At 35.2% G+C, this 27,676-nt stretch overlaps 1 protein-coding gene across 3 annotated transcripts in view; it reads left to right on the top strand.

Annotated features, from left to right (window-relative positions):
- PHIP (pleckstrin homology domain interacting protein) overlaps positions 1-27,676 on the top strand; it is a 132,244-nt gene that overhangs the window by 7,178 nt on the left and 97,390 nt on the right. For 2 of the 3 annotated variants that reach the window (XM_036886307.2, XM_036886311.2), the window contains exons 5-7: positions 7,806-7,956; positions 8,059-8,157; positions 26,873-27,033. In XM_036886307.2, coding sequence (XP_036742202.1) covers positions 7,806-7,956; positions 8,059-8,157; positions 26,873-27,033 — 411 coding nt within the window. Of the gene's footprint in view, positions 1-3,739; positions 7,311-7,805; positions 7,957-8,058; positions 8,158-26,872; positions 27,034-27,676 lie in introns of those variants that run through there. The other variant, XM_036886321.2, reaches the window with a different exon arrangement.

Here is a 27,676-nt window from a genome sequence, read left to right on the forward strand (position 1 = left end):
ATTGGTTGAATGGGTTCTATTAAGTTTCTAATCACAAAATTTGTGTGACAATGGCAGGGAACTAAAGTTTTGAGAAGGAAACTGATGTAATAAAAATAATAGTAAAGTTGGAATCAGGAGGCCTGGATTTGACTACTGTTTCTCCTACTTGCTAAATGTGTGACTTTGGACAAACTCTGTAACCTTTGGACTTCAGTTTTCTTTACCTGTGAGATGGGGAAAATACTTAAGTTTGTTTGCTTGTGAAGATAAACTTGAGATTACTTGGCACAAAGTATTTCATATATTTTTGATGTGGAGAAGCTACTAAAGTTAAAAAGAAAATATAAACTTGCTTTAAAGATTGTAGATGTAATTTAACCTGCACTTTATTATAATAGTAACAGACTTACACGTTTAGAAGTTTTGACAATTTTAGTGGCTGAGTTTTAATAACCTTATAGAATGATTCAATAGCAGATATGCTTTTTTTAAAAGTATGATTTTGTTTATATGCTACAATCATAAAAATAAGAACTATATTCCATTGAGCTGACTTTCAGAATAGTGGAGAGCACAAGCAACTAGCCTTTCAGATCTGAAAAAATTGTGAGAAAACAGATGTAAGAATATCTGAAAAACTGACTTAGAATCAGTCAAGTGTTCAGGACATAGGTATGAAGTAAAGAGCCTCATCAAATAGGTCATACTAATGCTAAACATTAGGCAGATCTTATTTTCATAGGGACTTAATTATATGCTAGAGGAAGGACTGGCATTTCTAGGTCTCACAGGTAAATCAAGTAGTTGGAATGAATTTATTTTAATCGAACCTTATTTTGAAAATGTCCTTAAAAAGATACCCAAACTTTTTTTCCTGTTTAGGTCTAGGACAGTTTCTTTCACCACCATGTACATACAGTTGACTCTTGAACGATGCAGGGGCTGGGGGTTAAAATCCCACCACAGTTAAAACCTGCATATAACTTGACTCCTCCAAAACTTAATACTAATCAAGCTTTCTGTTGACTGGAAGCCTTACTGGTGACATAGGTTGTCAACACATATTGTATATTGTATGGATTATGTAGTGCTTTTTTTACAATAAAGTAAGCTAGAGGAAAGAAAATCTTTTATCAAATTGTTGCAGATCTTACCGTTTGACCCAGGAATTCCACTTCTAGGAATTTACCCTAAGAATACAGCAGCCCAGTTTGAAAAAGACAGATGCACCCCTATGTTTATCGCAGCACTGTTTACAATAGCCAAGAAATGGAAGCAACCTAAGTGTCCATCAGTAGATGAATGGATAAACAAGATGTGGTACATACACACAACGGAATATTATTCAGCCATAAGAAGAAAACAAATCCTACCATTTGCAACAACATGGATGGAGCTAGAGGGTATTATGCTCAGTGAAATAAGCCAGGCAGAGAAAGACAAGTACCAAATGATTTCACTCATCTGAGGAGTATAAGAACAAAGAAAAAACTGAAGGAACAAAACAGCAGCAGAATCATAGAACCCAAGAATGGACTGACACTTACCAAAGGGAAAGGGACTGGGGAGGATGGGTGGGAAGGGAGGGATAAGGGTGGAGGGGGGAAGAAAGGGGGCATTACGATTAGCATGTATAATGTGGGGGGAGGCACGGGGAGGGCTGTGCAACACAGAGAAGACAAGTAATGGTTCTATAGCATCTTACTACGCTGATGGACAGTGACTGTGAAGGGGTTTGGGGGGGAATTGGTGAAGGGGGAACCTAGTAAACATAATGTTCCTCATGTAATTGTAGATTAATGTTAACAACAACAACAAAAAACTATGAAAACAAAAAAAAATTGTTGCAGATCTCCAAAAACTTTTCCAATATGTTTATTGAAAAAAATCTATGTCTAAGTGGACACTGCACAGCTCACCCCATGTTGTTCAAGGGTCAGCTGTAATGTGGAGTGTAATTAAAATAACAGCCAATTTTTAAAATTGAAATATAGTTGATATACAACCTTATATTGGGTTCAGATGTACAAGACTGGTTCAGCAGTTGCCCTCATTATTAAATCCTCACCCCCACAGCGCAGTTACTATCAACGTAGGAAGATGTTACAGAATCATTGACTATATTCTCCATGCTGTACCACTATCCCCATGACCAACTTGTATTAGATTGAGAATCTTTTTGCCCCTTTACCTCCCTCACCCCTCTCCCCCATGGTGACCACTGGTCACTTCTCAGTGTCTGAGTCTAATGAGTGACAGCCAACTTTTATGTCAGGTATGTGACTATCTCCCAAGGTGGTGGCTGCTGCAGTCCTGAGACTTTCAGGAAATGTTTTCCCCATGCTCGCCAAGTTTAAACCTAGGCTATTTAGCTTAAGAACTCTTAATCAAGCTATAGACTTTTCCTTTAAAAATTGAATGGAGAAGTTCTAACAAACAATATGTCTTGTGGACTGCTTGTGGCTTCTAGTTTCCTTATATTCTCTTCCCATTGGTAACACTTTTAACTACCTTACAACAGCGAATGCATATTTTATTGGCTGGAGAGATGGCTGTAAGTAGCATCGCAGGCAGAAGCAGGCTGGTTTAGCTAAGGTATATAAACGATGTGAAGAACTCAGTTTCTTTTCTTAGTCCTTCCTTGCTACAATTTACATATTCAGAAGACAGTTCTGTTGTTCAAATGATGGATAATTCTAGAAATATTTTCTATATACAATCTGAGAAAGGTTTATAATTTGGTTCAGGATGGACAAGGCATGAGCAGAGTTGCCTCTGTTTCAGAGAATTCTGTTACCTCTACTGCTGGAAATGTTGCTAGAACCAAAGATCATTCCTTAGAGCAGGGGGTGGGGGGGTGTAAACTATGGCTGTGTGGGTGAATTTTGCTAGGGATTTGTTTTGCAAGGCCCCTGAGCTCAAGTTACTAAGTTTAAAGAGTTGGTAAAAAAATATATATATATGGGACAGAGATTGTTGCCCCCAAAGTCTAAAATATTTACCATCTGAACCTTTGCAGAAAAATGTTTGCTGACCTTTGTTCATATTTTGTAAATAAGTTCTGGTAACATATTTACAAAAAGGATACCTTATTTAATTCAGGTTTTAACCACTTATTCTGGATAGTTAACCAAAGATTTTTGTTACCACATCAAGTGATTATCAATTGGGATTGGAGGTGGGGGTGGGGATATAAGAAGTTTGCAAAAACTCTGACTAGCCCTCTCATCTCAGTGGGGCAGCATCAGGGTTTGCATCTGTAAATCAATCTCTTGCATCTTAGGGAGGAGATGTTTATGACAAGGAACATGGGTTTTAAAAAGTAGATCCCTACTGATACATGTGCATTTTTAAATTACTTTTTTATTAGTAATAGTAAGTTTTATAGCATTAACCCTTTAGTTGTGTAATCTGTTTATACCTTCTAACTTGAGGAATTTAAAATTTTAATCTCAAATATTGAGAAAAGTAGGGTTATCACACTGATGGCCTTTAGTCATTTTGGGAGAGAGTATTTTAGGGTTGTTGCTATATCCTTGTAGTTTTATCTTCTACTTTTATCCTTTGATTTTTAAATGTTCCATTTACCTATAGTAATTTATGCTTTTGTACTAGTTTACTTAGTAATGATCTGACTCAGTTCAATGTCTGTTGAAACTGTACAAATGTCTGTTTTATAGCTTGCTTGCATAATGAGGTGTGTGTGTGTGTGTGTGTGTATACATGTATATGTATTTGAGGCACCAGGTACTTGATTGTGAATGTGGCTGTGGAGTCAGACTGTCTTGGTCCAACTCTCGTCTCTGCTGCCCACTAAGTGTGTGTGACCTTGGGAAGCTTGTCTTATCTTCCTGTACCATCATTTCTTTATTGAGGGTAGTAATAGTACATACCTCTTAGGGTTTTTAAAATAATTAACTGAACTTTTGTATGTAAAAGTTATCACACTTGCCATAGGCATTTAGTGTGCAGCCACTATGTGTTGGTTGTTTTAATGTTCTTAATATTTTATCACACTTAACTTTATAATTTGTTCATGCTTTTTATGTACTGAATGTCTTAAGAGTTTGAAAGCAGTAGTCATGGGGCTTGAGGCTGTTTGTTTCCTTTTGTTTTTCCCAAATAATAGTGTACAATTACTGAGACTCCAAATACATTTCTAAGGGAATTTATTACAATCGTATTTCAGGTTTTCTTTTTAATTGTTTGCTAGTATAAATAAAAATTCAAATGAAAAAGCATAAGTTGATATTAAAGAGAGTTTTTACTAATTTGAAAATTAAAAATCATAAAGCTCTGTAGGGAGCTATTGTAATTTTTAAAAATTTGGTTTTGTTTTTACATTTTAAATATTGACCATAGTGACATGGATTAATATTCATGAAAAATAGTGTTTAGAAAAAGCAGCAAAATGCAATTTTCATTTATTTTAAAAATATGTATTTGGTGTGTGTGTGGGTGATGCAGTTGGGAACAAAAAGAGATGTAGTCTCTGTTCTCTTGTAGTTTATGGTGCAGTTGAGAAGAAAAGCATGAAAACATTACACTTTTAAATGTATAATCATAAACTGGTACTCGAGTTAAGGAAAAGTCACTGAGACTTGCAACCAAGGTAACACAATTAAACTGAATAGGTCAAGAAAAACAAAGGAGGTCACATTAGCGGGAAGATCTTCAGCACATAGGAGAGTTGTCTGGGCAGAGGGGCCATGCAGAGAGTGCAGCCCCTAGGGAAAAGCCTCACAGGAGAGAAACCAAGTACAGCCCAAAAGAAGGCCAGTGTATCTAAATGTGGCAAGTGGGGGCTGGAATTTGCCTCCTGAAGCACTCCATTTCAGGGTCTGTAGATCATGTTAAAGATTTGGATTTCCCAGGAGCAAAAGTCTCTGGTGTGTTAAGTGCGGGTTGACTTACCAGGTATGTTTTGAAAGAGCGTTCTAATTGCAAGTAGATTTGAGTGAGGTAGAAGGCATGAGTAGATGTGGGAAAGATGGGAGTTTATTGCAAAAGATGATTTGAACTTGGGCAGTTAATTTTGGAGATAGAGGCAGATGGCTTTTAGAATAAGAAGGAAAAACCACTTGGGCTTTGTGATTGCTAGGATATTGGGAATGAGGTGGGAAGGAGGAATGGGCAGTGTGAAAAATGTGACTTCTTGGTTTGAGGCAGGATAGATGGTGTTGCCGTTCACCAACATAAGGAATGTTTTTTAGGGGGTGTTGACTTGAGGATCATGAGTTCATTTTTACGTATATTGAATTGAGGCTTTGGAACTCCAAAGAGACATTTTTCAAGAGAGTTTGATATGCAGGCCTAGGCTGTAGAAACAGAATTGGGTATAGTTGGCATAACGACTGGCCAAGGAGCGAGTAGAGTGTAGAATGAGAAGAGAGGGTCCAGAACTGGCCTTGGGGCCCTGGACCTTAATGGCTAGATAGAAGAGGAGCAGTCAGTAGTTAGCATATTTTCATGTGTTCATTAATCTAACAATTTATTAAGCATTTAACTTAAGTACTGCATTAGATACTGAGTTGACTGGTAAACAAGATCTAATCCCATGTCATCTTATGTAGGATAGGACAAGTAAATGGCCAACTTTAGTACAGTGCGGGGGTCTCATGAATCCCCCAACAGGCCAAAAGAGTGATAGAGCCTGTTATGTGTGTTCTTTATGGGAAGAAGATGATAGCTATTACTTAAATGAATGTGTTAGGATAAGTACCACAAAGTACTGGGAGGGGGCTACAGGAACATTTGGAAAGGAATATAATGTGCTGTGGAAACACAAACAGACTGTCCAAAAAGAAGGGCAAGAGGGGTTGTTGTAACAGATCATGGAAGGCAGGGAGGCAGACTGAGACATAAAGGAGAATGTGGTGTGGAGGTGGGTAGTCAAGAGATCCCCAGGGGAGGGATCAGCTTGTGAAGGTCTCACAGCCAGAAAGCATGAAGAGTTTAAGAACTGAAAGTATCTTATGAAAGTTAATAAGAAAAATTGAAATATACTTAATCACCAAAGAAAGATTTAGTTTGAAAAAGTGGATTTATGGTATTTTATTGAAATTCTGCAGTAAGGATTTTTCAGGTTCACTTACCTGAAATGTTATTTTTACAAGAAGACCCTAAAATAGGCTCATCACAAAATTAAAGTATGTAAAGGAATTTTGATCAACTTAAAGAAGTCCCATTAGAATAATGATCACATACAGGTATAAAACTGGAAGGGACCCTATAGGTAGGCTGCACTTTTAAATTTATTTTTAAGTAAATTATTTTAGGGAAATTAAAGAAAAGTATAAACACAATTCTAAAAATTAATATTTTGGTATATTCTATATTTTCTTCTAAATGCTTTTTCTGTTTAGCTAATCATATTAGTGTTTGAAAAAGTGTGAGTCAAGATGATGATATTATTAGGGAAAAAAGCTAAACCAGAATAGGAAATTGTGCATTAAACAAAATTAAATAGATTTATCTCAGGATTTTTCAGAGGTTATAATGTCATTGTGCTTTGTGTATCTCCAAAGCAGAAGCATAGTATGTGTATTTATGTGGGACCCCCCCTTTTCCAGAAGTGCCCATTCTTCCAGTAGCTCCTGACCAGTTACTATATGCCAGAGTCTATACGGTTTTAAATGAAGCATGTGTGGCAGTGTGGCTCCATGTCTTCTCCATAACAGGGGTGTATTATGATGGACAGTAAGGTAGGTTCCTCCTAATTGGCTTAGCTTAGAAGGATATTAGCCAGCTTTTTAGAAAACCATTCATCGTGTCCTGCAGTTAGACTGTAACAGATACTGTAAGGTGGAATGAAATGTTTTAACCCCTCACTTCCCCCGAATCCATCTTAGAAGACAGTCACACTGAAATTGACATTGCTACATGACCTTGGGTAGTATTTCTCAAACTTCTTCACCTCAGAACCCCTGTTACATAATAAGAACTATTACAGCTCCTTTGTTTATGTGGATTATAATCTATTCATATTTACCATTTAAAACATTAAAACAATTTAAAGTATTAAATAATATTAAAAAACTCATTACATGTTAGTATAAGTAACATTTTTTAATAACAGTTATTTTCCAAAACAAAATTCTGAGAAGAGTGGCATTTACATGTTTGGGAATGTTTAATGTCTGGCTCAATAGAAGACTCTTTCATCCTTTTTTTTTTTTTTCATTCAGTCTGTTATGACATCACATGTGGCCTCTGGAAACTATACACTCAGGAGAAAACAGAATGATGACTGAGTAGTAGTTACAATTTTTACCTGAGGAACTCCCCAGGGATTCCCAGAACATACTTTGAGAGCAGAACCAGAGTATGTAGGTACTATAGTGAGAAATGTTTTGTAACATGATAACCTAAGTATAAAGTAATGAAATAGTATGCTTTTTCCCTTCAATTCTCTTTAGCATATTATACAAATGTTGTCATGTCCTGTATTTTATAGTTGGATGATTTTTTTATTTGAAGTTTTTGAAAATTAAAATGTTAAACTGAAACATACCATTTTAGGTTACAATGCTGTGTTTTCTCATTGTCCAATATTTGCTTTGCTTGCATCGGTTAATTTATAACTTGTTATACTTAGGTTACATTAATTCTTCAGCAGTTTTCCTTCCCAGTGAAATACACTGTGGTTGAGGCAGCTGTTTTTATTGTGAGTCAAGTGGTTTCACAGAATAAACGTGACCTTTTATCCCAAGTAAAATGAAACGTTGACCAGCCAGAAAAATTACTATACTTTTAAAAGTATTTTCTACTGAAAATAATACCACGTTATTTAGCACGTATTTTACATGTCTTTCACACAATAGGTGAAGTATTACAGACACTTAGCACCTGATCATTTGCTGCAAATATGTCATCGACTAGGACCTCTTCTTGAACAAGAAATTCCACAGAGCGTTCCTGGAGTACAAACTTTGTTAGGAGCTGGAAGACAGTCCTTGCTACGCACAAATAAAAGTATGAAAAATTTCTTACAGGATTCAGACATTCTTAGACATTTTCTCACTTTTTGTCTTTGTGTTCTATCTTTGTATCCATAAAAATATGTATGTTTAATAGGCTGCAAGCATGTTGTGTGGAAAGGATCTGCTCTGGCTGCAATGCATTGTGGAAGACCACCCGAGTCGCCAGTTAACTATGGTAGCCCACCCAGCATTGGTGAGTTGTGTGAGCTTATTACCAAGTTGGTATCCTCTTGGCAAAGAGCTTTTGAAATAAAAATGTTTTTTAGTTACTGTGAAACCAGAGGATTTTGTATTACGTACATTAGCATTTAAAGAGGAAAAAAGCTATCATTTTTTTCCTTATGTCAGTAATCTTATAGTGAAGAAGTCATAATAATGTCTAATTATGGATTTTATGTTATTGTGCCTAATGTAGGCTTAAAGAGCTCATTGGTTTTTTTAATTGTTTACTAAAACGTTTATTTATTTAATTGTTTAGTAAAACATGTTGATTTAATGGGCGACTATCATAATCACAGTTATACTGGTGGAAAACAAAAATAGTTTAGTTATATTTTATAAAGCGTAGTGCATTTTTTTGCTGTTAAGGAAGGAAAATTGATGCAGGTCTTCTCTTAAAATATGTCCTAGGTTCATCCCTTTTACCGCTACTACCACCAGGCCCTTGCCTTACCTTATTACTGAGAGTACCTCCAGAATAGTTGTCTTGCTTCAGGTTTCTTTGCCCTAGTCCCTTCCAGGTCATGCTGTGTAACTATAAGGTTAATCTTACTTAATTCTCCCTTTACTATGTCACTCTTAGGCTTAGGGTAGTATAAATAGGTTAATGGTGTTATACTTCCTTTACCACCAAACCTAAACTTCTGACCTGCAGAGACCTGTGTATTTTATTTAATCAGAGCTCCTCCTCCGACTGATGGGAGAGTAACACTCTCCCTCTTTCTTCCATCTGTCCAAATCCTGCTATTCTTTCTTTTCTGGATACTGTACCTGATCAGTATGACAGTTTTGTCTGACTTGTGCTTAATGTTTCATAATCTTTTTCCATTGTTTTACTTTAAGCCTTTCTGTATCCTTTATGTTTTCTTCATCTCAAAAGCAGTATAGAAATACAAAATTGTGTTTTATTTGGGGCATATTGTCCTTTATATAATGATTGGTGTACTTGGGTTTAGATCTAACTTTCTGCTTGATGTGATCACTTTTTCTCTGGTTTGCTTTTAAGATTTTCTTGTTGGTTTTCTGCAGTTTGTGTTTTGGTGTCAAAAAAAATTTTTTTTTATCTTGTTTGAGGCTTTAACTAGACTTCTTGACTCTGATGCCTTTTATTGGCATTGGTAAGTCTTGAGCCATATCTTTTAGACTACCGTCTCTGCTCCATTCTTTCTTTGGGACTCCAGTCTAGGCTGTCCCACTTTATCTTCTCATTTATCTTCTTATGATTTACATCTTTTTGTCCCCGATGCCTTCTGGATTATTTTCTCTGACCTATTCTCCAAAGGTATCCTATGTCATACTTGTATGGTGGGTACTCATGGATGACATATGATTGTCCCAGTTAAATAGTGAATGATTTCTTAAATATAATCTTCATATAATGAACACCTATTAAAATAATAAAGAATTTGAGACTCCAGAGTGTATTTGCACTTAGCAAATTACACAGAATAATAGTTTTTCTTGAAAGAAGGAGAAGGTGAAATACAGGAGTTAATCCTCTGAAAAACTGCACATCCACATGAGGAGGAGTGTATGTTGTCCTTGCAGCATGTGGTCAGGTAGCTCTGTGGTAGGCAGTGAATGTGTGGGAATGATGGTAAAGGACTTTCCTCTTAACATTTGCTATGTAAGTAATTGCCGTATGCCAGGCAGTACTTTGACTACTCATGTATTTTCTCTTTGAAAATCTCAAGTGGTCTGTAAGAGGAACTATTATTTTATAGAGAAGGAAACTGAGGCATGAAAAGGTTTGGCATTGACCATAGTTACACATTCAGGGAGTCATGGAGCTAGACCTTCTCTGCTATGCTATGTCTTATTCTCAACAAGCTAACCTTTCAAATAATAACACTCAGCTACTCAAGATAATTGGTATTAGTCATATGTTCAGATCAGTTACTATTGCTGACATGGATATAGGGAATGTAAATAAAGCAAAAATATTTTGTGTTTTGTGTCAAAGCAGAGAAATGCAACTGGTATATTCATATACAGAACTCCTTACCAAGCAGGTCATTGTACCTTTCTGAAAGATTTTATTTCATTTTTAGGGTTTAAGGTAAATGTTTTTTTTTTCTCCTGTGCATATTTTCAGGAAAACAGTAGTTCTTTATATTTAAAAAAAAATCTGTACAGGAATGCCAGTTCTACCTATTTTTTGTATTTACATATATTTTTTGAAATCACTAAAGAAAAGCTGGACTAATCAAAATAAGACCATTATAGTCATAGTTTAGTGCCTTGTCAATCTTGAATGTCTTGTCATTGTTATAAAATTGTTATAAAATTGTGAATGGGATAGTAATGGAAAGAACAACTCATCAGGTATTTTGGCAGAATAGTTGACTGCATAGTGATACGGAGCATCATTTCAAGTTACCACAATGTATGGGGTGGAGAAATGTTTTTTTTTTTAATATGAGCTTTTATGGTACGACTGACTGCTTTTTTTGATTCCTTCTTGCCATTTTCTGTCTGGCTACATTTAAAGGTTTTCTGTGTTCCTTAGCTGGTGTGGTGTTATCAAGTATTGATGGAAGGAAAAAACCTTAACATTTTAGCTTTTTTAAAATACAAGTTTAAATGTTTATTACAGATTCAGGTATTAAAATTTTGACACATTTGCATATACTTTTTTTTAAAAATAAACTTTTAATTATGGAGTAAGGAGTTATTTACTGAAAAGTTGCACAGATAGTGAAAGAGCTACATATCCCATCTGCAGTTTCCTCTAATGTTATAATTCTACATTATCTGATATATCTCTCAAAGTTACTAAACTAACATTGATATATTATTATTATTAACTAAATATCGGACCTATTCATAGCTCACCAAATTTTTCCACTAATTACCTTTTCTTGCCCCAACATCCAGTCCAGGATTCCATACTGTACTTAGGGTGTGTTCATTTAAGATCAGGTTGGTGGTAAATTGGATTTTCCTGTCACATTTTTTTTAAACCAAATGCAAACTATTGTATCTTTCAGTTTGAATATCTCACATTCATGTCAAATTTTAAACTGTGTGAAATAGAAATCCTGCTCCTCCGAAACTTGTTATTCCAAGCCTGGAAGTCATTTATTTTAGATATCATTACTTATTGAGTCCCTTTATACCTGGCATGGGGTTAAGACCTGGAATATTGCACAGTAAAAAGAACATGGCCTCTGCTCTCCTAGAATTTATGATTTATCTAATCCTCTGCCTCTTGCCTTATTCCTGCACCCTAGGATTTAGCTATAAACCTGGGCTTAACCTCAGCACTGTTTGCATTTGGGGTAGATAATTCTGGTAGGCTCCTGTCCTGTGCATTGTAGGGTGTTCATCTACATTCTTGTCTGTACCCAGGAAATGCCAGTGGTAACATCTGCACGCCTGCAACCGTGGCAACCCAAAATAAATGTCTGTAGACAATGCCTCATGTCTCTGGGGCAGATTGCTTCCAGTTGAGAACCACTGCTCTAAATATTCTAAAATTGAAAATGCAAATGTGGTCACATCCTGCCTCCTTTCCCGCAGTGACTCTCAATAGTCTTCGCCCTGTGATTCTAGAACTGACCTTTTGTTGGTTTTCCACCATTTCTCACCTGTACCTTGTGATCTAGCTTTTGTACAGCTCTTTGGCACTTCTCAGAATCAGCCAGTCTCTTGCATCCCTTTGTCTCTGCACATGTTTTATTTTTCTCTTTGATGTCTTTCCCTTTTTTTGTCTATTCTATGAACTATTACCTATTCATCCTTGAAAACTTAAATGTCCCTGTGTAGAATCAAGTGCTTATACTTTTCTCTACAATAGTTTTTATCACATAGTTCTGGCTATTTATTTACCTTTGTTTTTTCTAATACACTGTTAGGTCTAGAGGATAGAGATGATGTCTTCTCTGTATAGACCCAACTCCTCAGCATTAGTATGTATTAAATGAAGAGGCAATAGGTAATTGATGTATAATTGATGAACAGGGGTGGGACAGGAAAAGTTCCAGCAGTGGGTAGGGGTTGAAAAATGAAATAGATGGTTGGAAGAAGATAAAGACATGGTCCAAGGATAGCTTTAAGGTAAGAAAAACCCTAGAAACCGATTTTTAGGAAGTTAAGATTTATTAGTGAACTTGGTTGTCAATTCATTACACTTAGAATATTAAAATATTAAAACCCATACTCATACAACTTAAGAACCAACTCAAGCTTATCTCAATGTTTCCTTATCCTGTTTCATTTTATTGTTGGCTTATAAATCTTTACTACTTTGTACCTCGTAGTCCTTGGTGTAAATTGTAAAAATTGAACTGGAATTCATTTTCAGGGCAGGAGAACCAAAGTGGTCATCTGCTTTCCAGCCCTCTAGAACCTCCTTTAATAATGTTTTCAAAAGCAAAAAAAATGAAAACAAAAGATGCCACCAATCTGCTCTTATCACTAGCTTCTAATTTTCTATGGGAGACATTTGTAGAAGTGTTAATTGGCATAGTAGCATTTACTTTCAAAGGTGTTAATGAACCTCTCGTATTGTCCTTTCTCTGACCTCCTTACCCATAATGTGCCGGTTTTCAAATATAATTTGCTCAGTATTTGCCCATGGTAGACAACCTTACTTCAACAGTAAATGATATGGGTTGGGGGAGACCAGAAAAGAAGAAACTTAGATACATTAAAGCTGCTTTCAAAGTTCATTTTTAAGATTCATTAGTGCTTGTTTATTTTTTAAAAGTTTTTTTTTTTTTATTGAGGTATAGTTGTTACACAATATTATGTTGTTTTCAAGTGTACAATACAGTGATTCAACAGTCACACCCATTATTAAGTCCTCAACCCAGCTAGTGCAGCTACTATCTCAACATTGGAAGATACACAGAATTATTGACTATATTCTCCAAGCTGCACTTCCATCCCCAGGACGTACTTATATATATATATATATATATATATAATCAAGATGTCATTGATTTACAATCTTATGAAGGTTTCACATGAGCAGCATTGTGGTTATTACATTCACCCCTATTATCAAGTTCTACCCCCAACACACCCCACTGCAATCACTGTCAAGCATAGTAAGATGTATAGAGTCACTACTTGTCTTCTCTGTGCTATACTGCCTTCCCTGTGACCCCTCTACATTTTATGTGTTAATCATAATGCCCCTTAATTCCCTTCTCCCTCGCTCCTTACCCGTCCTTCCCACTCCCTTCCCTATGGTAACTGCTAGTCTCTTCTTGGAGTCTGTAAGTCTGCTGCCGTTACGTTCCTTCAGTCTTGCTTTGTTGTTATACTCAGCAAATGAGTGAGACCATTTAGTACTTGTCTTTCTTTGCCTGTCTTATTTCACTGAGCATAATACCCTCTTGCTCCATCCATGTTGTTGCATATGTATGGTAGGATTTGTTTTCTTCTTATGGCTGAATAATATTCCATTGTGTATATGTACACCTCTTTATCTGTTCATCTACTGATGGACACTTAGGTTGCTTCCATTTCTTGGCTATTGTAAATAGTGCTGTGATAAACATAGGGGTGCATATGTCTTTTTGAATCTGGGATCTTGTTTTCTTCAGGTAAATTTCTAGGAGAGGAATTCCTGGGTCAAATGGTATTTCTATTTTTAGTTTTTTGAGGAACCTCCATATTGCTTTCCACAATGGTTGAACTAATTTACACTCCCACCAGCAGTGTAGGCGGGTTCCCTTTCTCCGCATCCTCACCAGCATTTGTTGTTTCTTGTCTTTGGATGTTGGCCATCCTAACTGGTGTGAGGGGATATCTCATTGTTGTTTTAATTTGCATTTCCCTGATAACTAGCGATGTGGAGCATCTTTTCATGTGCTTGTTGGTCGTCTGAATTTCTTCTTTGCAGAAGTTTCTGTTCATATCCTCCACCCATTTTTTAATTGGGTTATTTGCTTTTTGGGTGTTGAGACATGTGAGTTCTGTATATATTTTGGATGTTAACCCCTTGTCGGATATGTCATTTGTGAATATATTCTCCGTACTGTAGGATGCCCTTTTGTTCTAATGATGGTGTCCTTTGCTGTACAGAAGCTGTTTAGTTGGATGTAGTCCCATTTGTTCATTTTTGCTTTTGTTTCCCTTGCCCGAGGAGATGTGTTCAGGAAAGTTTCTCATGTTCATATTCAAGAGATTTTTGCCTATGTTTTCTTCAAAGAGTTTTATGGTTTCATGACTTACATTTAGGTCTTTGATCCATTTCGAGTTTACTTTTGTGTATGGAGTTAGACAATAATCTATTTTCATTCTCTTACACCAGGCTGTCCAGTTTTGCCAAAATCAGTTGGTGAAGATGCTGTCTTTTCCCCATTGTGTATCCATGGCTCCTTTATCATATATTAATTGATGATATATGCTTGGGTTTATATCTGGGCTTGCTGTTTTGTTCCATTGATCTGTTGGTCTGTTCTTGTGCCAGTACCAAATTGTCTTGATTACTGTGGCTTTGTAGTAGAGCTTGAAGTTGGGGAGCGTAATCCCTCCAGCTTTATTTTTCCTTCTCAGGATTGCTTTGGCTATTCAGGGTCTTTTGCAAACTATTTGCTCTAGTTTATTGAAGAATGCTGTTGCTGTTTTGATAGGGATTGCATTGCATGTGTAGATGGCTTTAGGCAGGATGGCCATTTTGACAATACTAATTCTTCCTATTCATGAGCACGGAATGTGTTTCCATTTATTGGTATCTTCTTCAATTTCTCTCATGAGTGTCTTATAGTTTTCACAGTATAGGTCTTTTACCTCCTTGGTTAGGTTTATTTCTAGGTATTTTATTCTTCTTAATGCAATTATAAATGGAATTGTTTTCCTGATTTATCTTTCTTCTAGTTCGTTGTTAGTGTATAGGAATGATGCCACAGATTTCCATGTATTAATTTTGTATCCTGCAACTTCGCTGAATTCAGATATTAGTTCTAGTAGTTTTGGGGTAGATTCTTTAGGGCTTCTTATGTACAATATCATGTCATCTGCAAACAGTGACAGTTTAACTTTTTCCTTACCAAACTTGATACCTTTTATTTCTTTGTGGTGTTGATTGCCGTGGCTAGGACCTTCAGTACTGTGTTGAATAAAAGTGGGGAGAGTGGGCATCCTTGTCTTGTTCCCGATCTTACAGGACAAGCTTTCAGCTTTTCACTGTAAAGTATGATGTTGGCTGTGGGTTTGTCATATATAGCCTTTATTAGGTTGAAGTACTTGCTCTCTCTGTTCATTTTGTTGAGAGTTTTTATCATGAATTGATGTTGAATTTTGTTGAATGCTTTTTCAGCATCTATTGAGATGATCATGCGATTTTTGCCTTTTTTGTTGATGTAGTATATAATGTTGATGTATTTTTGAATATTGTACCATCCTCATATCCCTGGAATAAATTCTACTTGATCATGATGGAATGATTGAGATTTTTGTTTCTCTTTATTCCCCTCCCCCACCTAATGTATATTTATCTCATGGAAAAGGTTGTGGCATACTACAGCAAAATTTTGCTAATCACCTTGCTTGCATTCTTATATTTACCAGATTAGCAGAGTAAAACCTCATCCTCTTTGTTGTTCTGCCCAGGTAGTTCTATACCTTTGTTTTACCTGTTGCTTGTGTGGCAAGGTTGCGGTTTTGGTGGTTGGGGATGAAAGGATTGGGGGACCCAATTGATTCTAAAAAAGTGTGAGTGTAAGGAAACAGCTTTGCCTTGAAAAATAGCTTTACTACACAAACATCTTAATGCTAAGAAGACTACATTAAAAGAAGTCTTAGGTCTCATCTGTATCTGTAGTTTTCTCTGAGAAAACTAGTTTGACCAAAGGCAGCAGGACTCATTTAAATTTAGGTCATAAATCTTGGCTGCTGGAGTCTAGATATGTGGCCTTAGGCAAATTATTTTTTAGCCCGTCAACTTTCTCCTCTGTAAAATGGGCCTAATACTACCATGTCCATTTATTTGAAGGCTAAAATGAGATAGCAAAGTGAGGCACAAAGTAGATGACAATAAAGGTCACCTTCTGCCCTTTCCTCCTGTAATCACTGTTTAATGAATTACTATGCTAATCAATCTTCAGTACTTTTTTGAAGAGGGGCTTCTTTTCCCTTCTCATTTTCACTGTTAACCTTTTTGCCATATTCCCAGTATTATATTTATTTTGCAATTGGTAATTTCTTAATATATCTGGTACTGGGCTATGATATGGGGTTGTAGAGTTAATTTTTTCCTCATTTAATTATATTTCTTACATAATTATTAGAAATAATGTGAATTATAAAGCTATAAGATTTTGCTCATCACTATTTATTCTGACCTATTCTCATTTAACTATTTTTCCTTCAGAACTCGTCTTATGGTTTTATAATTTGTTATCTAATCATTCTGACTTGATTATGGTTGGTCGATTAGGTTTTTTTGGTCTTGGTTTTTGTTTTTTAATCTGTCTCCTGAATGATACTCATTTATTTACCTTTGATTTTTCTATATCCTGGAGGATAGAGATTATGTTTTATTGCTGGTTATAGACCCAACTCCTCAGCATTAGTAAATACTAAATGAAGAAGCAGTACTAATTGATGTAATCGATGAACTGGGGTGGGACAAGTAAAGTTCAGAAAGATACTTGTATTTCCATTCGGTACAGATTTTTGTTTTAACTTTCTTCTCCCTGCCTCCAGCTCCTCTTCTAACGTCTTTTTTTTTGCCTTCTAAGAACAAATAGCTGTGAGAGACTCCTAGGAAGTATTTGCAGTGCTAATGTTCATTATGTCAGAGTACCACATACGTAAAATAGACATATTTATATATTTTTTTGTTCTGCTTAAATTTCTTTTCAAATTATGATTGACCAAAAAAAGGAGAGACATTTTCAAGAATGACACTTTCCTTAGGTGAGTTTAAATTGTTGCTCTTGTAGCAGTGTTCTGTTTTTTTTTTTTGTAAATAATGAAGTGAGATTTTTTTTAGGTTGTAGATGTGATGAGAGGTGTCCCTCCCTACTGTGTGATGTGTCTGGTGAGCAATTCCAGTAGTGATTAGGGAGCATTAGCCATTTCCCCTTTTAGTTTGTGTCATGTATTTTTCCAGATTGATTATTGAGTTTAATGTTGAATTTGATATTTGTGTAAGTGAAACAGATTATCAAACTTTCTTCATAAAGTCTCTGCCATTTCAAATTTCTTCAGGGAATCTTTGAAGTTAATGGTTGAGGGATGTCTAGGGATCTTCCTAGACATCTTGAACCTGGGAAGTCCACAATCAGGCTGAGTAGATATATATATGAGCAGAACAGCAGTTTGTTTATCTCCTTAAGAAAGATGTGGAGGAAAATAATCTTCCACAAAAGTTTTTTAAAAACTAAAGGGAAAAATGTGGTCAGTAAGATTTACTTTTATAACATATGAGGATCTGATTTAAATCAGTCAATGTAAATGTTAGCATATAATACCTTTGAGTTTACAGAACATTGTCTCATTTGCTTTTCATGAATATATCCCCACTTTATTAATAAGGAAACTGAAATTTAAGGTAGTAGCCAATTTAGTTATATCCCTCGTTATTGTGAAGTTCTGCATTTAGCTTTATATCACATTTATATGCCATTTTTTTTGCCTTTTCTGGAAATGTTTGTACATAGTCTTATACCACCTGTATCTATTGATTTTGAGTATAGTAGCATTTTTAATTATGCCTCGGAATGTGAACTCTAGAAACATAATGCATTCTTTCAAGTTTGTGTCTTGCTAGATAAATACTTAAATTTGAGAGAAATATTCAGTTCCCTGAGAAAGCCTTAGGAATCTTGTTGGCAAACATTAATTGAATTTTTTAAAAAATGAAGTTTTGTTCTTTGAATCCTCTTATTTTTTTGCAAAATCAGGTTTCATTTTTAGTTGTATCTCTTCTGATCCATTCTTATTGTAGGCAAGAAATAAAACTGCAATTGATAATCCCAAAGCAAATCTCACTATATTACTCCCAACTTCCCTTAAAACATTCAACTTACTATCCTTGGGAAATAGTCCGGAATGCCTGACACTGTGTAGTCAGCCCCTTCCCTTCTCAGTCTCTCTTCTCTTGCCCCTCTGTGTTCTGTGTGCGGGCCATACCTTACTTCCTTACGTCGCTTGTATACTGCGTCCATGCTCTTCCCTCAACCTAGAATATGCTCCTCTCCCACTAGTATTCTTGGCTATTAATTTTATAGATCTTAGTTTAAATGTTGGTATTTTAGAGAAGTCTGTCCTACCTCCCTGACCAACCCCGCCCCCCATATGTTTAGGACCCTGTGCTCTATATTTCAAGATTTCCCTGTACCTTTTATTTGATTACACTTACTGTTGTAAGTCCTTGTTTCATGTCTGTCTTCCCTGCTAGACTGCACTCTGTGTGAGGGTAAGTACTGTCTTTTTCTGTTAAATCCCTTAGCCCATACTTGGTATATATTTGTTGACTCAAAATCGAATGATTAAAATGTTTGACATAAAACAATGTAACTTTTTTAAAAATTAATTTTTGTTGAGACATTTAAAAATTAATTTAAATCTGAAAGTACTACACCATTATAGTGTTTTCTATTTGAAGTAGCATCAGATTAGTTTCCAGGAAAGAAAAGAGGAGGAGGATTAATAGAAATCAAGTAATTGTACAGTTCTAGTAAATTACAGTCCTGGAATTGTAATGTCTCAGGGTTTTGTTTAAAGGTTTTTACATACTTGGTTCATGAGATTTTTTTGCTTAACCCTTGGAATCAGGTCTTCGCTTTCTGTATTTTATTTCAGTTAGTATTTGAGTTCTCTTTTTGAGACATTATTCTCATCATCATGATACCTGTTAAATCTTAAAAACATTGTGTCTTTCAAATAGAAGGTGCAACTAAACATAAATTTGGCTCTGTAGACTTGGAGGGTAGCTACTATGCATATTGATTTTCTTAGTTACAGTAGTAAAAAGAAGTGCTCAAGGGCATAGTGGTCCCAGGTGATTTCTGTTCTCTCTTGCCTTCCTCCTCTTTTTGTGGGCAAAAAGCTGACTACAGGATTACCCTTCTAATGTTGCAAACTCCCTCCCCACCCCATGCCCCACTTTAACTAAAGTTGGACTTTGGTTCACTATAGTTACTGTTAAGGTGATTTATTTGTCTAGTTCCCTGTTGGCTGGTTGCTAGTTACTGGTGCAGGGTGATATAAAGGCCAGATGGTGCTGTAGAAATAAACCAATCTGTGTTGTTATTTCCTATATCATTTCTGACCCTCAAGTTATGAATATGTGGTTGTTATTCCTTACTAATATCTGTATCAGTCACCTCAAAAGAATTGTGGCAAATTTTTCAGTTGTGGCTCTATAGTGAATGTTGTAAGTTCCTCCTTATATGATTCTTTCCCAAATAAAATTGAACCTAAACTATTTTCAGTGTATTCTCCTTTACTTTTAAAAACTTAAGTGGAAAGATTTTAGGAACAAAACTTAAAAACAAAAGTGATGGCCTTTTGATTTATTTTATGGCTTTAAATCAAACCAGAGAGCATATCATAGAGTCCATTATCAAATAGGTAATGTTTTCTGTAGTATACCTTCAAATACTTTAATATACTTAGTTTTCAGGGTTTCTTTTTTTATGATTAAATAAACTTAAATTCCTTGTATCTTTATCCCTGGGCCTATTTTTCTCAGTCTTTGACTTTAAGTTAATCTCTAGACAGTTTAGATTTTTCATATTGCCCTTTTGAGTTCCTTGAGGTACACTGAGCTATATTAACTTAAAATTAATTTGGAATGAATATATGCCCATTGGAGAAAACATGGTAAACAACAGTTCGAAAGTCACTCAGTCTCACTGGTTATTACACTGCTGTGAAGACATTGGCATGTTCCCTTTCAGTCTTTTTCTCTAATATTTGACTACCTGCTGTGAGGGTGAGTTCACTCTTTGGAATCAGACTGAATTCTAGTCTGGGCTTTGCTTCTGGGAAAGTGACATTTTTGTCCTTCAGTTTCCTTGTTGGTAAGGAATACCCCTTATTGGGGATGATAGTAGTACCTACCTTGAAGATGGGTGAGGATTCAGTGAGAATATATGAAAAATACCTTGGTCGGTGCCTGGCATGCAGTCAAGCACTCAGTAAATAGAAGCCATTATTTTCCAAACTTGCTGCGCATCGTAATAGTTTTTCTCTCTCTACATTGTGTATTGTTTTGTATTTTGATATTTATCCTTATTGTTAATTGCAACAAATAAATTTTTTCTTCAGATTCTTAAAATTCCTACTAAGAACCTCTGTAGCTCCGAACCCTTGTGACTTTGCTCTTCATAGCCATTTTCTCAAGGTATTTGATGCCTGGCCTTAGCATAATTTCCCTTTCAGAGATTTATATTGCTATTTTTTTTGTGTTCCCTCTCCCTGGCAGTCATATCTCCTTTTCATTAGAACATTTTTTTGTTATTTTTTAAAAAAATGAGTAAAATTTTATGTAATTTTAAGCCTTATCAAATACCTCATACAACACAGTGTCTTTATCTAATGGAAATTTAAAAATCACCAACACCATATATAAGCAACCTTTGAACTTGCAATAAACTTGGAAGGTCATTTATATAGAAATTACCATCTAGTTGTCTGGTCATGGATATGGCATTATTTTGTTGGGAAAACGAATTGTTTAAAGGGTTAAATCAGCTTGGAATTGTTTTCATGTGGTCTTGCTTGCATGTTACTATTTTTGTACTTTGCTCAAGTTTAGTTTTGTAGGTTTCTAAACTCTCGTTTTATAGTTATGAGTTATTAGTCTTATATTTAGAAAACCTCTATTAACACAGCTTGTGGAAATTAAAATGAACCTATGTGTTGATTATCCAGAATTCTCTCTTTTGTATTTTGATTTAGGAACTGTTTATATTGTTATTAGTTATAATTTATGCCTACATTTGCATTTTATTTACATAAACTCTGGGAGCTTTCCAAGTGTTTTCTTTAACCAGAGTCACAGAATAAAATTAGTCAAAATGTAGTACAAAATGAATTTAATAAAATTAGGTAAAATAATCTTGTAAAATACTGACATTCTTATCTGACATCCCTTTTCCTCTATCAGAAAAGAGCGCAAGTTGTACTGAGATACCTCTGGTTACATATTCTGTCTTCTCTTTGCCTCGTCTACTTGTACGTCACAGAAATCGCTTCTCTAGGGTTTTGGAAGCTGCAGCAACACTCCTCTTGTATTCATAATGCTACCGGCGGGGCTCTGCTTTCTTGGGCTGACAGAAGTTGTAGGCACTAGTTCTGGGGCCCTCCAGCTCTAGTTGTTCAGGGTAGCAGCTTCCTACACTGGAGTAGACATTGTATTGTGTGTTGCATTGTTCTTAACAGTTCAACAACAAAAACTAAATTCTGCATTTGTGTTGATTTCATGACAATTAAAATTTTTTTCTCAACTTTTTTTTTTGACAGTGGTTACTTTAGAACTTAGATAATTTGTTGCAGTTCCAAGTTGTGTCTTTGTCTTCTTTCCAAAGTACTTAGCAGAAGGAGAAAAGGTTAAGGACATTTTGGGGTGAGGTGATGGTCCTCTTCAGTTCAGTCTTACTTATAGATACTTTGTAATGGCCTCAGAAATGCAGTTACCAAGGTCATTGCAGACACCCTTTCCTGGCAGCTGTGCATTTCCCTCCCTGAAGCTTGGTTTAAATAGTACAGATTGGTGTAGTGAGAAAAACTGAGCTAACTTTGGTTCTGTTGATCTTTTTCTAAAGTTATTAGCATTGAAAACTTGGTCCTAGCCATTAGGAGAAAGCATCATGCTGTTCCTGGATAGAAAGATGTCAGTTCTTTACAGGTGAATGAAATTAAACTTAACATTTCCAACAACTTGATTTTTTAAAAAACTTTTCAGTAATCCTCAAATTAGATAATAATCAAGACTAAGACCTTTTAAAATAAACAAATAATGAAGAAGAATAGCCAGACAAATATTGAAACTTACTAGTTGGAAAAATTAAAATTTTGGTACTGGCATATAAATGGGCATACTGTCGGTGACCTAGGACAAATACATACAGGATAATCACAATTTAATGTAGTAGAGAAGGATTAGTAAATGAAAAAGGTGGAACAAATGTTGGTTATTTGGGTGAGAAAAAAATATATTTAGAGCCTTACCTCATAATATATACTAAAACTGCAGGTATATTAAGGAGTTAAGTTAGAAATTTAAATTTCAAAAAAGTAAAAGAAAATGTCAGTGGGTCTTTATTGTACTGTTGGCTTCATATTAAAGTTGTAGAAAAATTACAAAAAAATGATAGAATTGACTAAAATGAGTGAAATTGTCAGAAATTGTCAAAGAAAAACATAATATGAAACCACAAATATATTGTGGAGAATGTTTCCAGAAATATAACTGGAAAAATTGAAGTTGAGGGAGTAACTTGCTTAAAGTTGAGAGTAATAGTCTCAAGTTTGAACACAGCTCTGATAAACTTGAAGCCTCTTACCTCATGAAGTAATAGAGCATTGCTGTTAAAATGCTGTTTATGAAGAAAATCTGCAAAATTTCAAAAGTGATTGCTTTAGGTGATAGAATTATGGATTTTTCTTCATTTATGTTCTTATTTTTACTTTAGTATGCATTAGTATTATTATTAGAGAAACAAAGCAATTGAAAAATAACTAGGTATGAACTAGGGAAAACTGACCTGGAGGGAATTTATCATCCTAGTACTAAGAGAAGTAATGGATAGGAAGTTACTGGCTAGATAAATATGTAGTTATATCTAACTTTAAGAACTGTGGGCCTTTTGTTTATCTCTAGTAATTCTGTAGACTTGTGCACATAGATTTTGTTTTAAAGACAGTTCTGATGATTTGCTAAAAATGAGACTTTATGCTAAAAATAGTGGACTCCTTTTCTTGAGTCTTTAAAGAGACTGATATTTCAAATGGGTAACTGATTTCTAGAACTTTATTTCATTTACTGGTCTATTTACTTAGAAAATTGAGTGAATATATTTACCTCAATCTTTCCCTTCAGATTAAATCCATTTAGCAGGGCAGTTGAAATGAAGAACTATGTATTTTTCATCTATAATCTGTCTAATAAAGAAACCTTCCATTTCGGTTTATCTTAAACCTAATTGTTTTATTAATGTGTAATTTAGGCATTAAATTGACCAAATATATTGATCTTGTACTGAGTGCTAGCAACCAGTGTCAGCTCTTAAGCTAATCAGACAACACAGACAAGAAATCCTGCCCATATTGGAGCTTACCATGTGGTGGGGGGTGGGGGGAGGGAGGAAGGAAACAACAGTGAAAATACAAGCAAAAAATGAATAGCATCAGGTGGTAAATGATGGAAAAGAGCAAATATAGAGCTACATATGAGGGATCAGTAGGTAGGGAATGGGTTGCCATTTTCAATGGGCTGATCAGGTTAGGCCTCATTGAGAAGTGCCAGGCATCTGAAAAAAGACTGGAAGCAGGTCAGGGAATTAGCCATATGTGGGGAGCATGTTCTATCCAGAGGGAACAGCTAATGCAAAGACCGTAAGTTAGGGGCCTACCTGGTGTTTTGGAAAAATGGGGGAGCATAGAGTGGCTGGAGCAGACCAAGTAAGGAGGGGTGAAGTAGCAGGTAAGGTCAAGGAGGTAATGAAAGACAAGATGGTGCAGGGCCTTGGTAGGCTGATATGCAAGGAATTTGGTGTTTATTCAGAATGAAATGAAGAGCATTACAACTTTGAGCAGAGGAATAATGTTACAGGGTTACTGGTTTGGTTGCTTTGAAATTCATTAGCTTCACTAGAGGGGTGACATTTTAATTGGCCCTGGAGAGTGAGAAAGAATTTGTCAAGTGAAGAACATAGGGATTTACTTTGGCAGGCTTAATTTAAGAATATTTCCCATCATCATATTTGACAAAAATAAATGTACTTTTTAACTAAAGTCATATATGTAGATTTAAGGTTAAAACTGTAATAATGTCATATAAAGAACTTACTCCTTTGTGACCTCTTATATCTGTTTAACCATGCTCATTTTAAAAATTGATGTTCTAGTTTAATAAAATTTAAAGAGTTCCTATAATCCAGGAGACATTTCCTTTCTAGTCAATAATCCAATTAATGTATTAACAATTTCTTTAGAAAGTGAATAATTACCATTTGCCTCTGCCATAAAACTATAAATTAAATGGAACCATCTTATGTATCATTAACTAAGATTCACTTACATACGTTTTTATTTAAAAGGTTCTACACTCAATTTTGGAAAGTATGAATAAGACAACTTCTGTTCTTAAGGTGCCTGAGATCTAGTAGAGGGGATAGACATTACGCAAATGTCATAGTAAAGGAAAACATGAGTTCATGGAGTGGTAGTTGGAGAAATCCTCCTCTGTACCTTGTAAGAATTCTTTACCTATTTGATGTGGTCTGACCTTTTGCACTTTCAGCATCATCTTAACTACAATTACTGAACTGTACTTAACATTTTCTTCTCCAGCTTCCTGTATCAGGTTTGAACCACCAGCTTATTAGCTGGGACTCTACATACTACTTGCTGTGCCGGTCATAGCTCAGTACTACTGCACAGTTTGTGACTTGGCCTTCCCCTTAGGGATACAGTTGCAGTGCAGATACTCAGTAGTTAACTGGCAGACAGGCATAACAAAGGATAGTGTGGAATAGAGTTTTAACTATAAACATATTTCATTTCATGTTTCTGGGTGGTGTATTTGTAAAGTTGACCATAGAGTAAGTTTTTAAAAGGGGTATTTTTTTTTCAATTGATTCCTAAAATGAAAAGGGTTAAAAGGTTAGAGATTTAATCTCAGTTTAGGTAAAGAATCAGTAAACATTATGTTTAAGAGGTCAGTAACATTTTCTCATAAGGACATATTTTTTGCTCAAAAAATACTTCATCAGTTCTGAATTTTAAAATGGTCTTTATAACATTCAGTTAAAAAATTCTGACATGTATGCAAGTGCCTGATCATCATTAAACTAACAGGTTAGGTATTGTAATTATCTTCAACAATGACATCTTTATATCTGAACATTGTTACGTATTTTAATGAAATTTGACATTTTGAGTTTTGTAAGTTTTGGGTCAAGGGAGTTAAACTGTATCTTAGTAACACTGTCCGCATTTGTGTTAGGTCACTTATTTCTCACAGGGCAGACAGGTGAGTCTGAGATGTCGATCCTTAGTGTTGGAAAAGATCGTTTGAGTTCTCATTTGGTGGGACAGTTATGTCTTTGGTTTTGTATGGTTGTTGTTCTAAATCCCTGTGGAGCCAAGGCACTGGCTACATGTTGTTGACCAGGCTGTTTCTGTGCGAAAGGTAGAATATATTAGGGCTCACTCAAACTAAGTCACCACTACGTTACTGTGTGAACAGCTTTAGCCTAAATATGTCATTTCACAACAGTCACAGCTTGCCTTAAGATATTTGCAGATGTTAAAATAGATAGTTGCCTAGAACTTACATAACAACAAGAGATATACTCTATTGGAATATAAAATGATTGATGTAGTAAAAGAACATATAAGCATAATGTAATGAAATATTATTCTTTTAGAGCCTGCAAAGCATTTTTCTATGTATCTCCTCACCAATCCCTAATGTTCTTTTTTTCTTTCAAATACAGTGTGAGTGAAACATTTATTATATGTGAGTGAAATAAATACTGAGATTCTTGATGATGTGTCTAAGATACCTGTATTTCATCAACTTTAGGGCGTAACTGCTAGGCTCAAAATCTAGGCTAACTAGTATTTTGCATCTATATTTTATTTTCTTTGGGACTAAATTCAGTTGAGAAACTGTAGTGCTCACTATCCAGTGTACATGGCAGTCACAGTCAGGAAATACGCCTTATATTAAAAGTACTTTTAAAAAGTATATTAAAGGTCATCCATAGGTGAATATGCCTTCAGATCAGTCAGCATATATTTATTGAGCACCTTCTTTGTCCATAATTATCAGTATAGAAAAATAGTACAGTACAGTAGTAATTTAAATGTAAGAGATCATTTGTGCTGGAGTCAGCATATTAGGCTTTGGGGCAGAAGATAAATTTCAATCATATCTTGAAAGGTGGCTAAAATGGATGAATTGGAAAAAAAATAGCCAACAGTTTCTAGAGAAGAAATTATTATATATGCAGGTGTTTGGCAAGATCCCCAGTTTATTTTAAATAATGCAATGAATTATTTCTCTGTCTTCACCTGTTGCAGAGTTTTCTTCTAAAACGTTTGGCTTGTCAAATTTAGTGTGTTCAAGAATTACTGGTTGATGAAAAGTAAAATTTACTGGATCCAGTTTTAACTGCTTTTGTAAGAAAACCTATCTCATAGGAGCCTTTTAAATAAACAATTTGTAAAATGATTTTGGTTTTTAAAGGGCACTAGCCAGAGAGTAAAGAAGTCTGAATTTTAATCCTACTTTCATGCCTTAATTTATTGTGGCTTTAGACAGTTCATTTAACTGGATTTGCTTGTTTGTAAAATGAGGATAATAGTGCCTGATTTATCTCAAGTGAAATAATGGACTTTTATTGACTATACTGCAGACTTAACTAGGAGCTATATGTATTAGAAAGCATTCTTATTTTTACCAATGAATGAGAAATTAGAATATGAATTCTTAAAAGATGACAGTTACAGGAAAATTAATTTGATGATACCTTCCTTCTTTTTCTTGGTAGCCGATACTTTGTTCTCAAGGAAGTTGAATGGGAAATACAGGCTTGAGAGACTTGTTCCAACTGCAGTATATCAGCACATGAAAATGCATAAACGAATTCTCGGACATCTGTCGTCTGTGTACTGTGTAACTTTTGATCGAACTGGAAGACGGATATTTACTGTAAGTAATTTTTAAAGTATTATCTTGATTTGTATGGAATTGAAACACTGCTTGCTGTTAAACTCGAAACCTTTGTTTTTTTCTTTTAATAACAAACTAGAAATTCAGGTGACTTAGCTTACTTTAACAGATGATTTTACTTAAAGTTGGATTTTGTCCAAGTTCGGGAAGCTCCTGAAGTATACCTAGCACAGTCACAGCTATATTGTCCATAAGTGTAACTCTCAGCTTTATATCAATTAGGCCATTCTGCATTCTGTAAAATGTCCTAGTCATCTTCATTCTAAACCAAGGGCTCTTCCAAAATATATTAAGCAAGTTAGAGATTATTAAATGCAACTTTAATATTATTTTTAGAAAACCACCTGTTAGCCTATAGGCGGTTTCCTTCAGAGTAGTGAGAGAAAAAGTTTGAGCACATCTAATATGCTGTGTTTATTTTCTCTTATCTTTAACACTCTTTCTTTGGTATGTCTGATGTGTTCAGAGAGGCGCTTTGGCTTTGTTTATTTGCTGTTTCTCTTAACCTTTTGAATGGAGAAAAGCAGAGCCTTTAAGCTTTACATAAGAAAATTATTTTTTTATTTTACTGAGAAAATTACATTTGGAAATATTTCAGTTTATTTTTAGGTACCTTAACCAT

Source organism: Manis pentadactyla, chromosome 16, assembly GCF_030020395.1.
Source record: "Manis pentadactyla isolate mManPen7 chromosome 16, mManPen7.hap1, whole genome shotgun sequence".
In the NCBI taxonomy this organism is placed as follows: Eukaryota; Metazoa; Chordata; class Mammalia; order Pholidota; family Manidae; genus Manis; species Manis pentadactyla.